General features: G+C 45.8%; 1 protein-coding gene and 1 non-coding gene across 2 annotated transcripts in view; both read right to left on the bottom strand.

Annotated features, from left to right (window-relative positions):
• NBEAL1 (neurobeachin like 1) overlaps positions 1-13,753 on the bottom strand; it is a 134,445-nt gene that overhangs the window by 74,099 nt on the left and 46,593 nt on the right. Inside the window, exons 10-13 of the mRNA XM_063116150.1 lie at positions 10,216-10,302; positions 8,759-8,842; positions 7,384-7,482; positions 2,411-2,991 (exon numbers count right to left, since the gene is read on the bottom strand). Coding sequence (XP_062972220.1) covers positions 2,411-2,991; positions 7,384-7,482; positions 8,759-8,842; positions 10,216-10,302 — 851 coding nt within the window. The remainder of the gene's footprint in view (positions 1-2,410; positions 2,992-7,383; positions 7,483-8,758; positions 8,843-10,215; positions 10,303-13,753) is intronic.
• TRNAA-UGC (transfer RNA alanine (anticodon UGC)) lies at positions 8,211-8,282 on the bottom strand. The gene has a single exon. It is a non-coding gene; the product is annotated as a tRNA-Ala (tRNA).

Raw genomic sequence — 13,753 nt, forward strand, 5'->3', positions numbered from 1 at the left:
AATCTCTTATTAAATCTCTGCCCATTTTCTCCCATATATATATTTATTTGTTTCATTTAAGTCCCGCCTTTCCTCCAAGGAGCTGAAGGCAGCTTACATGACCCTTCTCCTCCCTTTAATTTTATCCACACAACAACCCTGTGAGGTAGGTTAAAGTGAGAGTCAGTGACTGGCCCAAAATCACCCAGTGACCTTCACGGCCAAGTGGGGACTAGAACCCGGATCTCCCGACTCCCAGTCCAACAATTTAGCCACTACACCACACTGGTTCTCTAAATTTACAGAACAAAGAAATAAATCTACCAAGAGGGGGGAAATTGTGGCCCTGCAGACACTATTGTGTTAGATTACTGCAATGCACTTTACGTAGGGCTGCCTTTGAAGACGGTTCGGAAGCTGCAGCTCGTGCAAAATGCAGCGGCCAGATTGATGTCGGGAACCAGAAGGTTCAACCATATAACACCTGCTCTGGTCCGCTTGCACTGGCTGTCTGTATGTTTCTAAGCCCAATTCAAGGTGCTGGTTTTGACCTATAAAGCCTTACACAGCTTGGGACCACAATACCTGACGGAATGCCTCTCCCGACACGAATATACCTGGTCACTTTGTTCAACATCTAAGGTCCTCCCCCAGGTGCCTATTCCGAGAGAGGCTCGGAGTGTGGCAACGAGGGACAGGGCCTTTTCGGTGGTGGCCCCCAGACTATGGAACGAAACGATCTCCCTGACGAGGCTCGCCTGACACCAACGCTGCTATCTTTCCGGCGCCAGGTTAAGACTTTCCTCTTTGCCCAGGCATATGGTGGCACATCTTAATCACCCACATGTTTAGGGTTTTTTTTAATGGTTTTTAATGCTTTATGTGTGAATGTTCTGTGTTTTAGAATTTTAAATTTTGTATACTCATTTTTATCTTAATTTTAGAATTTCTGTAAACCGCCCAGAGATCCCTGGCTATGGGGGCCAGTATATAAGTGTAATAAATAAATAAATAAATAAATAAATAAATATTGTGCTCTAACTCCCATCATGTCTGACAACAGGAAATGCTGGTTGGGGCTGATGGGAGTTGGAGTCCAACATCATATGCAGGGACCCTGGATCCCCATCCCTGGGCTAAACTAATCGACTTTTAAAAAGATGGTGGGATTTTATATTTGCTCAGAACTGGTTTCCAGCAGGTCTGTCTTCTGACCCAAGCATCATAAGTCTCTTAACAGTGGAGTACCTTATTTACATTACAGTCCTTGCCTACTGAATCCAAGCTCCTGCAGTCCACAAAGTGGGTTCTGGCTGTTTGTTGGAAATGACTTAGCTAAGTCAAGGAAGAGAGCTTTAGGGTGCAATCCGATGCAGGTTTTGACAGAAAAAAGTTCTACAAACTCTCAGCATGAGAATTGTAGGGCTTTGGTTCTTTTCTAAACATGCATAAGATTGCATCTTCAGCGGAGCAAAATGTCCCCAGAGAAGTAAGGATGCCTTAATAAACTATCAACTGGACAAAAGAAATGCTTCTCCCAGAGTGTGGGTCTGGGGGCGCCCAAGTCTGCAGCCCTTGCTAAAGCTAAGCTGGGCTCTGATGCCTGCTCTTTCTAGAGAAAGAGAGGGAAATCAACACTTCACAGGCAATACAGAGTGCATTACAGTTGGGTGATTTACAAAGGGCTGATTTAAACTTGTATTCTGCTCTAGATAGGTCAGGTGAGGATGGAAACAGGGCAGAAGTAAGCCAAAGAAGCACGCAAACCCAGGACTGTCTAGCACAGGGATTAATGGGCACAACTGAGATACTGAACGTCATAGGCTCACAAAATGGCTATCATGGGGGTGGGGCTTGCCCATTCATAAAATAGCAGGCATGGCCAGTCATAAAATACTCATTTCCCATAAGGCAAACTAAGGCCGAGGTAGCGAATGAGTTCCAAAACCCTAACTCTTTGCCCAGGCTATGGCAGCACAGCTTAATCACCCACATGTTTCGTTTTTTAACGGTTTTTAATGCTTTATGTGTGCATGTTCTGTGTTTTAGAGTTTTAAATTTTGTACACTCGTTTTTATCTCAATTTTAGAATTTCTGTAAACCGCCCAGAGAGCTCTGGCTATTGGGACGGTATATAAGTGTAATAAATAAATAAAATAAATAAAAACACTCTTTCTGAACCTAAATAAAAATGGCGCTGGAGGGCAGCACTTCGCGGTGCAGTATGCCAGCCTCTCCATTAAAAAATAATAACAACATAAAAATCTTAAGTAATAAAATATAAATCAGTCAGACACACTAGTGGGCACCTAGAGAAGTGTCCACGGACACATTGGTGCCTAGAGGCGCCACACTGGAGACCGTAAGTCTAGCAAATGCCCTAGATCTAGGGGCTTTTCCTGCCTTCTAAGGTCATGGGCGACAGTCCTACCTGTACAGTTGTTTCCTCTTGCCCCCTTTGCCGCTCGCCCCAGGAGCCATTTGCTCTTGGTCCAGGCAGAGCCAAGCACTGAAAGCAAACGCAGAACCCGGCCACTTGTGAATCGCTGGCACTGCAATGCCCGCCATGCTGTGAGACAAGTCAAAATACTGTAAGGCGCTGTCTAGGCCTTGCTTTCGAGCCATGGTCAGAACGGCCCGCATCACCAGGACAGCGTACGGGTGGGTCTGCTTCGAGTCGTTAGTCCTCAGCAGCCTAATTAGCTGGTGCAGCTCTTTCGAGCTCATGGACTGGCTCCCCAAAGAGCCCAAGAGGACAATCAGGTTCTCTGCGCAGGCTGCGTGGAGCAGGGAGTGTTGGCTGAGCGTCTCGATGATGCGGACAACCATGTTGGTATTGACGCAGATGGCACGGCTCCGCCTGTTAATGCAGCAAATTCGCTTCAGCAAGTTGGAGACGAAGACCTGAAGATCGTGGGATTCAAGCTCTGGAAGCCACTGAATCAGCAGCAGCAAGGGCTGGACGTTGCTTATGCCCAACATCCCAACGGATGCATGGTCACCTTCGACAGCCTTTGCGGGAAGCAAGTGGAAAACGGTTACTGGCATGTAACAGGTGCCGAAAGCCTTTGAAAACAAAAACAACCTGAAAGACAGATTTTGCCGTGGCAAAAGCTCTCGCTGAGTTTTGACAGTGCCCCCCTTCAGCAGATCAAAAGTGGGTGCTAGTATACAAAAGCTTGTACCACAATAAGCGCCACAAGATTTTTGCTGCAACAGAGTAACATGACTCTGAACTTTGTGGGATATTTATTTATTTACTACAGTTCTATACTGCCCCATAGCCAATGCTCTCTTTTATTGATTAGAGTTCACACCTGACAGAATGTGTGCGTGCGCACATGTATACACACACACACACACACACACACACACACGGTGTCGAAACTCTTTCAGCTCAAAGACTGGCCAGGCTGGTCACCGGTACAAATAGGGGTGACCACATTACACCAGTTTTAAAATCTCTTCACTGGCTGCCAATTAGTTTCTGGGCGAAGTATAAAGTGTTGGTTATTATCTTTAAAGCTCTACATGGCTCGGGTCCAGGCTACCTGCAGGATCTCCTTCTCCCGTACAATACGCCCCACACTCTCAGGTCCTCTGGGAAGAATCTACTTCAGTCAGCCAAAATTAGGCTGACAAGAATTACCCAGAGGACCTTCTCTTCTGCTGCTCCCAGACTGTGGAATGGCCTGCCGGAGGAGACTCGTCAACTGTCTTTTATCATTTAAGAAAGCTATAAAGACTGATCTATTCCAGCAGGCCTGTCCAGTGGAATTTTAAGATGTTTTTAGGATGTTTTAATAATGTATACTAGGTTTTTGATCAGTTTTATGTATTTTATACTTCCCCGCCTTGACCCAAATGGAGAGGTGGGTAAGAAATAAATTATTATTATTATTATTATTGACTGAATTCAATTTCAGAGAAGCTTCAGAGGTAGGCAGAGCCAAAGGCAAAAGGATACATGGGCCCACGTACCAAAAGCACCAGCATATTTCAGCTTAAAGCTCTTACTGCCAGTAACTAAGCCTTGGGAGAAGCATTGCAAAGGTTTAAAATGGAGAAAAACCACACAAACGTCAGGAAACCACCACATGATTGGCAGCTGAGGCAAATGGGGAGGGGCTTGGCTATCTGGGGAATGCCTGAGGTGGACCCTTAGCAGGCCGGGTTTGGCCCGCAGATCTGAGGGTCAACACCCCTGATACACCCACACTGCATAGACATTTCTACATAGAGCCAAAATATACACTATTATTATTATTATTATTATTATTATTATTATTATTATTATTATTTATATAGCACCATCAATGTACATGGTGCTGTACAGATTACACAGTAAATAGCAAGACCCTGCCGCATAGGCTTACAATCTAATAAAGTTGTAGTAAACAATAAGGAGGGAAAGAGAATGCAAACAGGCACAGGGAAGTGTAAACAGGCACCGGGTAGGGTGAAGCTGACAGTATAGGGTCAGAACAAACTCAATATTTAAAAGCTATAGGGAAAAGAAAAGTTTTTAGCTGAGTTTTAAAAGCTGTGATTGAGTTGGTAGTTCTCAAGTGTTCTGGAAGAGCGTTCCAGGCGTAAGGGGCAGCAGAAGAAAAAGGATGAAGCCGAGTAAGGGAAGTAGAGGCCCTTGGGCAGGCGAGAAGCATGGCATCAGAGGAGCGGAGAGCATGAGCGGGGCAATAGTGTGAGATGAGAGAGGAGAGATAGGCAGGAGCTAGACCGTGAAAAGCTTTGAAGGTCAACAGGAGAAGTTTATATTGGATTCTGGAGTGAATTAGAAGCCAATGAAGAGATTTCAGAAGTGGAGTGACATGGTCAGAGCGGCGGGCCAAGAAGATGATCTTGGCGGCAGAGTGGTGGACAGAGAGAAGAAGGTTGCAGTAGTCCAACCGAGAGATAACCAGTGTGTGAACGAGAGTCTTGGCAGAAGAGACAGACAAAAATGGTCGAATCCTGGCAATATTATACAGGAAGAAACGACAGGATTTAGCTACTGCCTCGATATGAGGAATAAAGGAGAGCGAGGAATCAAATATAAAGCCAAGACTACGAGCTTCCTTGACCGGAGTAAGCGTGACATCATTGACAGTAAGAGAGAATGAGAGGTGAGGAGAAGGTTTAGGAGGAAAAACAAGCAGTTCAGTTTTTGCCATATTAAGTTTCAAACGACGATGAAGCAGCCAGGCTGAGATATCTGAAAGACATGCCGAGATACGATCGTGAACATCAGGAGAAAGTTCCGGAGATGAGAGATATAATTGTGTATCATCGGCATACAGGTGATATTGGAGGCCATGAGATTGAATAAGCTTACCCAAGGGCAACATGTATAAGGAAAACAACAACGGGCCAAGCACCGAGCCTTGCGGAACCCCTACTGAAAGGGGAAAAGAGGAGGACGAGCTGCCGTTAGCCGACACGCTGAAAGAGCGACCCTCTAGATAGGAGGCGAACCAGTTATAGACAGAGCCACAGAGTCCAAGGTCATGGAGGGAATCTAAGAGAAGATCGTGATCAACCGTGTCAAAGGCTGCAGTTAGATCAAGGAGAATAAGAACGGAATAATGGCCTTTAGACTTGGCAGTAAGAAGATCACTGGTGATCTTGGTAAGGGCTGTTTCAGTGGAATGCAAAGGACGGAATCCAGATTGAAAGGGATCCAGAGCAGAGTTACTAGAGAGAAAGTCAAGACAACGAGAGTAGACCACACGTTCCAGGATCTTTGAGACAAGAGGCAACAGAGAGACAGGTCGGTAGTTAGACAGAGATAGTCGATCAAGAGTGGGTTTTTTGAGAATGGGAGAGACTGTAGCATGTTTAAAAGCAGAAGGAAATGAACCAGAGGACAGAGAGGAATTAATGATGTGGAGCAAGGACGGGAGGATAGCGGGGATAAGATTAATAAAGACGCGAGAGGGAATCGAATCACGGGAACAAGTGGAAGGCTTCGACGAGTGCAGTATTTTAGACAGTTCATCAGCTGAGACCGAAGGGAACGCCGAGAGATTTGCAGGAGGAACTGACAGGTGAGGAACAGGAGTTGGAAGCGAATAGTTGGAAGCCAGACCGGAGCCAGACCGGAGCGAATAGTTTGGATTTTAGCATTGAAGAAAGAGGCAAAGTCATTGGCAGACAGAGAGGCGGGGAGAGATGGTGGATTAGGCTTCAGAAGAGAATTGAAGGACGCGAAGAGCCGCTGAGGGTGCCTAGCATTTGACTGGATCAACGTTGAGTAGTGCTGCTGTTTGGCCAGTGAAAAGGCAGAAGAGAAAGAGGAGAGAACAAATTTGTAATGGACAAAGTCCGCCCAGTCCCTGGTCTTACGCCACAGGCGTTCGGCTGCCCGGGAACAAGAGCGAAGGTAGCGGAGGAAAGAGGTGAGCCACGGTTGGGGTTGAGAGGGGCGAACTATCCGAGTTATTAGATGGAGCAAGATTGTCAAGAGCTGAAGATAAGGAGGAGTTAAAGGAGGAGATGGCTGAGTCCAAGGAGACGGCTGTGAAGACAGAAGGAAGGGAGGAGGCTAGAGACTGAGAAAAAGCCTCATAGTTGATAGAATGCAGGTCACGACAAGGGCGTGAAGCGGGACGTGAATTGTGAGTAATATTGAAAGAGACTAGATGATGATCTGACAGAGGAAAGTCAGCAATAGAAAAGTCCAGGACAGAGCAGTTCCGAGTGAGGACAAGATCTAGACAGTGTCCAAGGGAATGTGTGGGTGCTTCAGACCAGAGCTTAAGATCGTAAGAGGAAGATAAGGAGCGAAATCGTAGAGCTGCAGTATCGTGAGGGTCATCCACATGGATATTGAAGTCGCCCAAGATCAGAGTAGGAGAGTTGTCAGAGAGGAGAAAGGACAGCCACGAATCCAGATCAGAGAGAAATTTAGAGGATGAGCCAGGGGTGCGGTACAGAACTGCAACCCGCAGTCGCAGCGGAGCGAAGAGTCTCACCACATGTGCCTCAAAGGAGGAGAAACAGTGTGAAGGTGGAATGGAAAGAGGCTGGAACTGGCACAAACTCGATAATAAAAGACCCACACCACCACCTCGACCCTCTGGGCGACTCGAGTGAGAGAAAGAGAGTCCTCCAAGAGAGAGGGCAGCAGAGATAGAAACACTGTTCCTATCTTGTGTATGTTTTGAATTTACAAAGGAATGTCTCAAACCTACTGCTACTTCTTACGTTTGTTTTCTCTGTTCGCGTGTTTACGTCTGTGTGCTGGTGTGCATGTGCAAACTGAGGCTTACATTTCAAGCATCTAACAACATGGGCCTAACTGCGTAAAAACGTATTTCCTAATAAATCTCGTTGGCCTCAAAGATGCCAACAGACTAACACAACTATCCCATTTAAAATAAGGATCAAAACAAGTGTACATCTCACCATATTCATAAGTTCTTCAAGTAGTTCCCGTGATGGCTGACCCATAGATTTTAGGACTTCAAATATATGGGCATAACCAATCCGCTCCTTAAACACTTCCTGAGGAGAAAGATTAACATTGTATGTAAGCAGCACGCAGTTGTAAGCATATGGACTTACCTCTAAACTGAAGTTTATTATGCCAAAAAAACAATTTACAAGGTTGAATTTAAGCTCCTTAAATTCAACAACTTGCTTTGATGCCTTCATGTATTTTTTCTACATCTAACAGCAAAACTGTCCACGATTCTTGTAAGTGAGCCCCACTATGAAAGCCAAGAGAGATGCTTTAAGGTTTCACAAATCCTCAATCCACAAGCATCATTATTATTATTATTATTATTATTATTATTATTATTATTATTATTATTATTATTATTATTTCTTGGCCACCTTTTAGGGCAGGAGCCCTCCCAAAGCGGCATACAACAATAAAACAAATAATAAAAACTGATGTGGTAGTAAAAACAACCATAGCAAACATTCTAAAAACAAACAAACAACGGCATAAAATAAACCTTACAACAGACAACTGGAGTTACAATCCAGTGCGATAAATAAAGAGATCTTTGTTCTATTAAGTGAACAATTAAGCAAGTGGTTGACTGAACTGCCAATATTCTCTGCCAAATGATGACTCAGGCTGGATCTATACGCATGCAGCACGGGAACATACAAAGCTGCCTAAAACTGAGTCAGACTATTGGTCTATCAAGCCCAGTATTGTCAGCACTGACTGGCAGCAATGGCTCTCCAGGGTTTCAGGCAGAAGCTTTTCCTGCCCTATCTGGAGATGCCGGGAATCGAACCTGGGACCTTCTGCATGCAAAGCAGGTGCTCTACCACTGAGCTACATCTCCAGCAGAATAAGGTGGTAAGTCACTTTTTAATGTCCCCTGCACCCGTCCCTGCATGTAAAACCAAAAAGAACTCCCTGCAAATTGAAAACTAGGATATCAGGGAGAAAGGTTCTAAGCTTGTGGTGCTGTTTTTCCAATTGCACGGATATTGTTTTTAGACATAGGAGACCATTCCAAAAAGTGACACCCCCACCTGTAGCCCCAAAGTGGTGCAGTCCATTCTAGCACCCTCAGCACTTGACCGGCTCATTTCCGCTGAACATGGAGATCAAGGCCTGAGTGGGGCGGCCTCCTAGTGCTGGCACAAAGCACCCCATTCATTTGCCTAGGTCTGCTAAGGGCATCCCGTTGCACTCTCGGTGATCCTTTCCAGAGCCTCGAATAAGCACAACTACCAAAAGAATAGTCCGTCTAATCCCATCAAAAGAGGTGTCAGGAGACGGAAATGACAACTGCCATGAGGAAGCTATACCTACCTTAGCAGCTGGAGATTTGTGCATCACTGCTGTAAGAGCTTGGATGGCTGACACTGCCAAGCAGTCCAGCTGGCCTTGAAATACCTGGAAGCAGCAAAAGACAGGATATGTTACACAAATACACTGTTCTTGCTCGCCAGGCTGATAACAAGGGTTCGTTTGCATGCTTCCCAATCATCTCCCCCCAAAAGGCATGGATTTGAGGACACCACAACCTACGAGAGAGAGAGAGAGAGAGAGCGGACATCAGAGAAGAGTAGTCACATATATCGAGGAGGAGGAGAAAGAGAAAAGAAGCATTCGCACATATCCATTAAGACATTTTGACTGACAACGTTTCTTCATGCTTTAAATGGACAATCTCAAGAGGGAGGGACAAAAACAGATAGTCAGACACGTGACTATCTAAGCTTCCTGGCACACAACCCTTCATGGGGCAGGTGCGTGTCCAGTAGTTTCACCTTAGAGAATGTTCCAGCACATGAAATCTTCTTCAAAAGAAGTAACTACAGTTTAATCATTGTACCTGCATAGTCTCCTGCTTTGATAATGTATTAATCCCATAACTTTTCCCTCACAAGTAGTACCGCAAGGCTCTCGTCTCAAAAACGTTCCAAATCTTTCCTTTTAGTTCCTTCCTGTTACTGGCAGACATTTTTGCTCTTTAAAAACAAACAAACCTGGATATATTTTGCTAGCGAATACTTGTGAACACAAACAAAACAGGGCTTAAAAAAAAAAAGATGGGATGTTCAGTGAATTAATACTTCTGCAAAGATTATGCTGTGTTAACGACGTATTAATTTAGACAGAATCAGGATTTCGCAAGTGCATTGCTTTCACTTCTTTATTCATTTTGCATGAGAACCTACTTGTTGCTAAAATCTCTTCTAAAGAAGCAATACAGTAAGAATGGGCATTTTGGTATTCTCTCATGATTCCAAAAGAAAACATTGGAAGATAAGACCACCAATTTCTTCCCACCTCCCAGATTCAGTCTGTCCATTGTCACGGGAATATTATTTGGGGGCAACAGAATCAAGACATCAAATCCAACCACACAGATTCCAAAAAGAACCAGAGCCCAAACACCACAGTGCTTAGACAAATAAAAGGGGGGGGGAGAAAGAAGGGGGGGAAACTAAAATAAAACAAAATCACCAAGTTTATAGTTTTGAAATGGGAGCTCTGTTCTTGTACTTCAGCTTCCTCAGTTTAAAATATAATCCAATCGACGCTGTATGTATTAGCTATTTTTAAATCTTAAAGCACCTAAATCGTGGTTTTTGGTCGATAATAGATATTCTGGATGAATATTGTGCTGTGAACAAATTGAAAATCGCCTCCGTATTTCAGGGAAGACACCTGAGGTGAAGTACAAGGAAATGGCTCATTCCACCGATTGCCACTGTGCTTCGGTTTCAACGAAAAGCAGAAGGTAGACTTGCTGGAGATACCTGTTCCTGATTCATTTCTGTCAGGAATTGGTTGGCAAGGTCTTTCTCATTCTTGTCTGCCACCTTACTGTTAGCATTTAAAAACAGCTGTTAAAACGGGAGATAAGAATAATGGTAATAGGCGCGTTAAATAGTTGACCCACAGCTGAGACAAAGAAGAAGATTGCCAAGATCTGACATTTCTCATTTCCTTCCCCACCTTTAGCGTGGAATCAAGGGGAAGGAATCTTCTACTGTTTCTGCAGTCACTTTGTATTCAGGGGAATTATTTTAAAACAACATACCTAAAATGTGGGGAGTGGCCCATAAATCTGTGTGCTTCCTTTCATTAACTCATAAATAGCTTCACATGATCAAACAACCCATAGTTTGTTGACCGTGGGTTGTTTGTGAGTGTGTGGGAATGAGCAAGCAGGCTGGTTCCAGCCCACTTCTACTTTCAATTAACAACCAGGAATGTCTGTTCCTGGGTCATTTCCTGACATGCAAATGTGGAAACTCTGGGTTGTGTGGAGGCTAAACAACTCCGAGTTAACCCATGTTTTTTGTTGGGTTGTTTAACCCCCAAAGAGCCCAGAGTTTCTGGGATCGGACGTCACAAAACAACCCAGAGTTTGGACATCATGAAACAACAGGAATGGGTGTTCTTGGGTTGTTAATTGAAAACAGAAGTGGCAAATAGGCGGGAGGCAGCGTGCTCACTGGATTAAACAACCCAGGAACTGGTTGTAATGTGTGAACTGGTTCACTTAGTTAGGCTACTTAGTCCAAGCTACTGCTCAGTGCAAGAATTCAATTCAAAGCATTACTGACAGATGGCTGTCAAGTCTCTGCCTGAGTATCTCCAGCAACTGTGGATAGTCCTCAGGTGGATGGTTCCATTGTATTCCCTTGACACCTCCCCTTTTCCATGCAAATTTCCTTGCCCTTCCACTGATCACCTTAACCATGCTAAAGGGTTGTATTTGAGGTGATTTTAAGCAGTTAATACTGAGCAATTTCCTCTTAACCAGAACTTGTAAGCCCACTTCAAAGCTTCATTCCACATCCTAATTAAGATAAGAACCCTGGTTAGCATTAACCATAGTTAAGACCACAGAAGGGGGAATTTGGGAGTCTAAAAAAGGAGCTTTTGAGGGAATAGAGTGCATGAACCTGATGGTACACTTCTAATTTCTTAACCATGATTACATTTTCACCAGCCATGTTTGGAGAGATTGATGAATGAGCTATATGCCAGCCTTCCCCACCATGGTGCCCCCCAGATGTGTTGGACTGCAACTCCCAGAATTCTAGCCAACATGGCCATAGGAAATCCGGGAATTGCAGTCTAACACATTTGAAGGGCACTATGCTATGCTAGGGAAAGTTGCTATATGCAAAGGCCTGTTGCCACATACTTCACAATGGAGATCAATATTATATCCTACCTTTCTCCATAATGAAACTCAAGCTGACTTACATGGGGGTTTCCAGGCAGTATCCCATTCAGACACTGACTAGTCCCAGGCCTGCTTAGCTTCACTAAAGTTACTGCCTCATGTGCCCTCAAACCATATTCTGGGACAAGTGTACCGTATTTCTTCGATTCTAAGACGCACTTTTCCCCCAATATAAACATCTCTAAAAACGGGCTGCGTCTTAGAATTGATGGCGTCTTAGAATCGCCTGCAAAGTGCGCTGTTATCCCTCCACCCTGCTCACAATGCCCAGGTGGCTCAAGGGCTTGTTGAGCGCCTAAGCGGCTCTGCACTCACCATGTAGGCTGGGGAATGTGCTTGGCCTGATTGGGGGCCTCAGCGACGATCCGCGGCTGCCCTGGGCCTAACCAGGCTCACACACACGCCAACGGAGCTCAGAGCCCTAAGCGGACTCAGCCCGCCGCACCACAAGCACAGCCGGCAGGGTTGGGCCTAGTGGCATTGGCTATGCGGCTCGGGCCTGGCGTGCGCTTCGCCTTGCGCATGGGGCCAGGGCGGACGGGTGGGTGCCGCAGGGCTCATGGAGGGTTGTGCAAGGTGGGCGGGCTCCGCCGGCTTCTTGCGGCTGCTGGTTCTGTGTGGCGGAGGAGACGCAGCAGCGCCGTCCGAGAAGACGGAGGCGACGCCCAGAAGGTGAGTTGCTGGGCTGGGGTGCGGGCGGGACGCGCTCTGGGACTCGCAGCTGCGCCGTTCTCATGCAATGTGTGTGGGAGAGGAGCCCAGGGTGCCTGTGGGGCAGGGGGGTCTCTCCACCACCACTGAGCCAGGGGCGGCAGTGCACGTGCGACCGGCTCCTTTGCGCCTCGGGAAATTTCCACAGCCCATCTGGCCATGCCTGGAAGAGGCCTCTCAGCACTGGCAGCTGGAGCTGGCCCAATGGTGGGCGCCTCGCGAACGACCCCCTCCCGCTCCCTGCAAGAAGTGGTGGCAGCTGGTAAAGCCTCCGGGCCCTTGCACATGGCTCCCCTGCTGGCCCCCACCCCCCAGCAGGTACCCTCTGCCCGGCAGGGCCCACCCCACCAGGCAACGTGGGCCTGCAAAATTAGGGGTAAGTGCCTCGTTTTTGGCTTACTTGTAACCGGTCACAGCCCTGTGGCGCCAAAACCGTTGGCCCAATCAGAATTGGCCACATCTCTTCCCTTACCTGCCTGAATTCTGCTCCCCATGCATGGCAGAATACTTTCCCCCCCATATAAACATCTCTAAAATGGGGTGCGTCTTAGAATCGATGGCGTCTTAGAATCGAAGAAATACGGTAAGTCCAAGCAAGGGGTATCCCCGCTATACACGTGGGGGGGGGGAAGGAACCTAAGACAAATACTTACGAAGGAAAACCAAAGTAATTCAAAAACTACTTAGATATATTCAATATTATATCTGAAGGAGAATTAAAAAAGAAAAGAAAAAGAAAGCTACCATGGTTAATACACACGCACACAAAACATACACAGTAGTGTTAAAGTTTAGTTAGCAGCGTTAGTTGCAACAACTTGGCTAATATTGCAGGACAATGCTGAAAAAAGAAGGAAAAAACCAAGAGGAAACAAATGCTAATTCAACATTATTCCTCCTTCTAGTGCACAAAAGAAAGCACACACTTACAGTGCTGTCTTTTGCATGCCTACTCAGAAGGAAGCCCCAGTGTGTTCAATGGGGCTTACTCCCAGGAAAGTGTGTATATAGGATTGCCTTGTCTGATATCTGAAGTTTCACATTTATTAGAATGCCTGAGTAGCCACTTCAATCTATTTAATGAGATTCTTTGGAATATCAAATCAGCAAGTATAAAGCTATCCTTTCACATAAGTAATCCATAAAGATCAATAAAGCATATCCCAGATGCACAGAAATACACACCATATGCAGTGGCCATGATCCAACTACACAAGGGTGTCCAAGGAGCTCACACTGGATTTGGGGGAACCTCCAGAACATGATCCAGTTCAGTGTGTGTGGTGGCAAATGGGGGGGGGGGTGTTAGGAGAAACCCTAGATGTCATTTCAACGCTCACATGGGGCTCTTGGGACCAAGAATATAGGCAGAACTGCCTTACATA

The sequence above is a fragment of the Elgaria multicarinata genome, chromosome 2 (genome assembly GCF_023053635.1).
Source record: "Elgaria multicarinata webbii isolate HBS135686 ecotype San Diego chromosome 2, rElgMul1.1.pri, whole genome shotgun sequence".
Classification (NCBI taxonomy): Eukaryota; Metazoa; Chordata; class Lepidosauria; order Squamata; family Anguidae; genus Elgaria; species Elgaria multicarinata.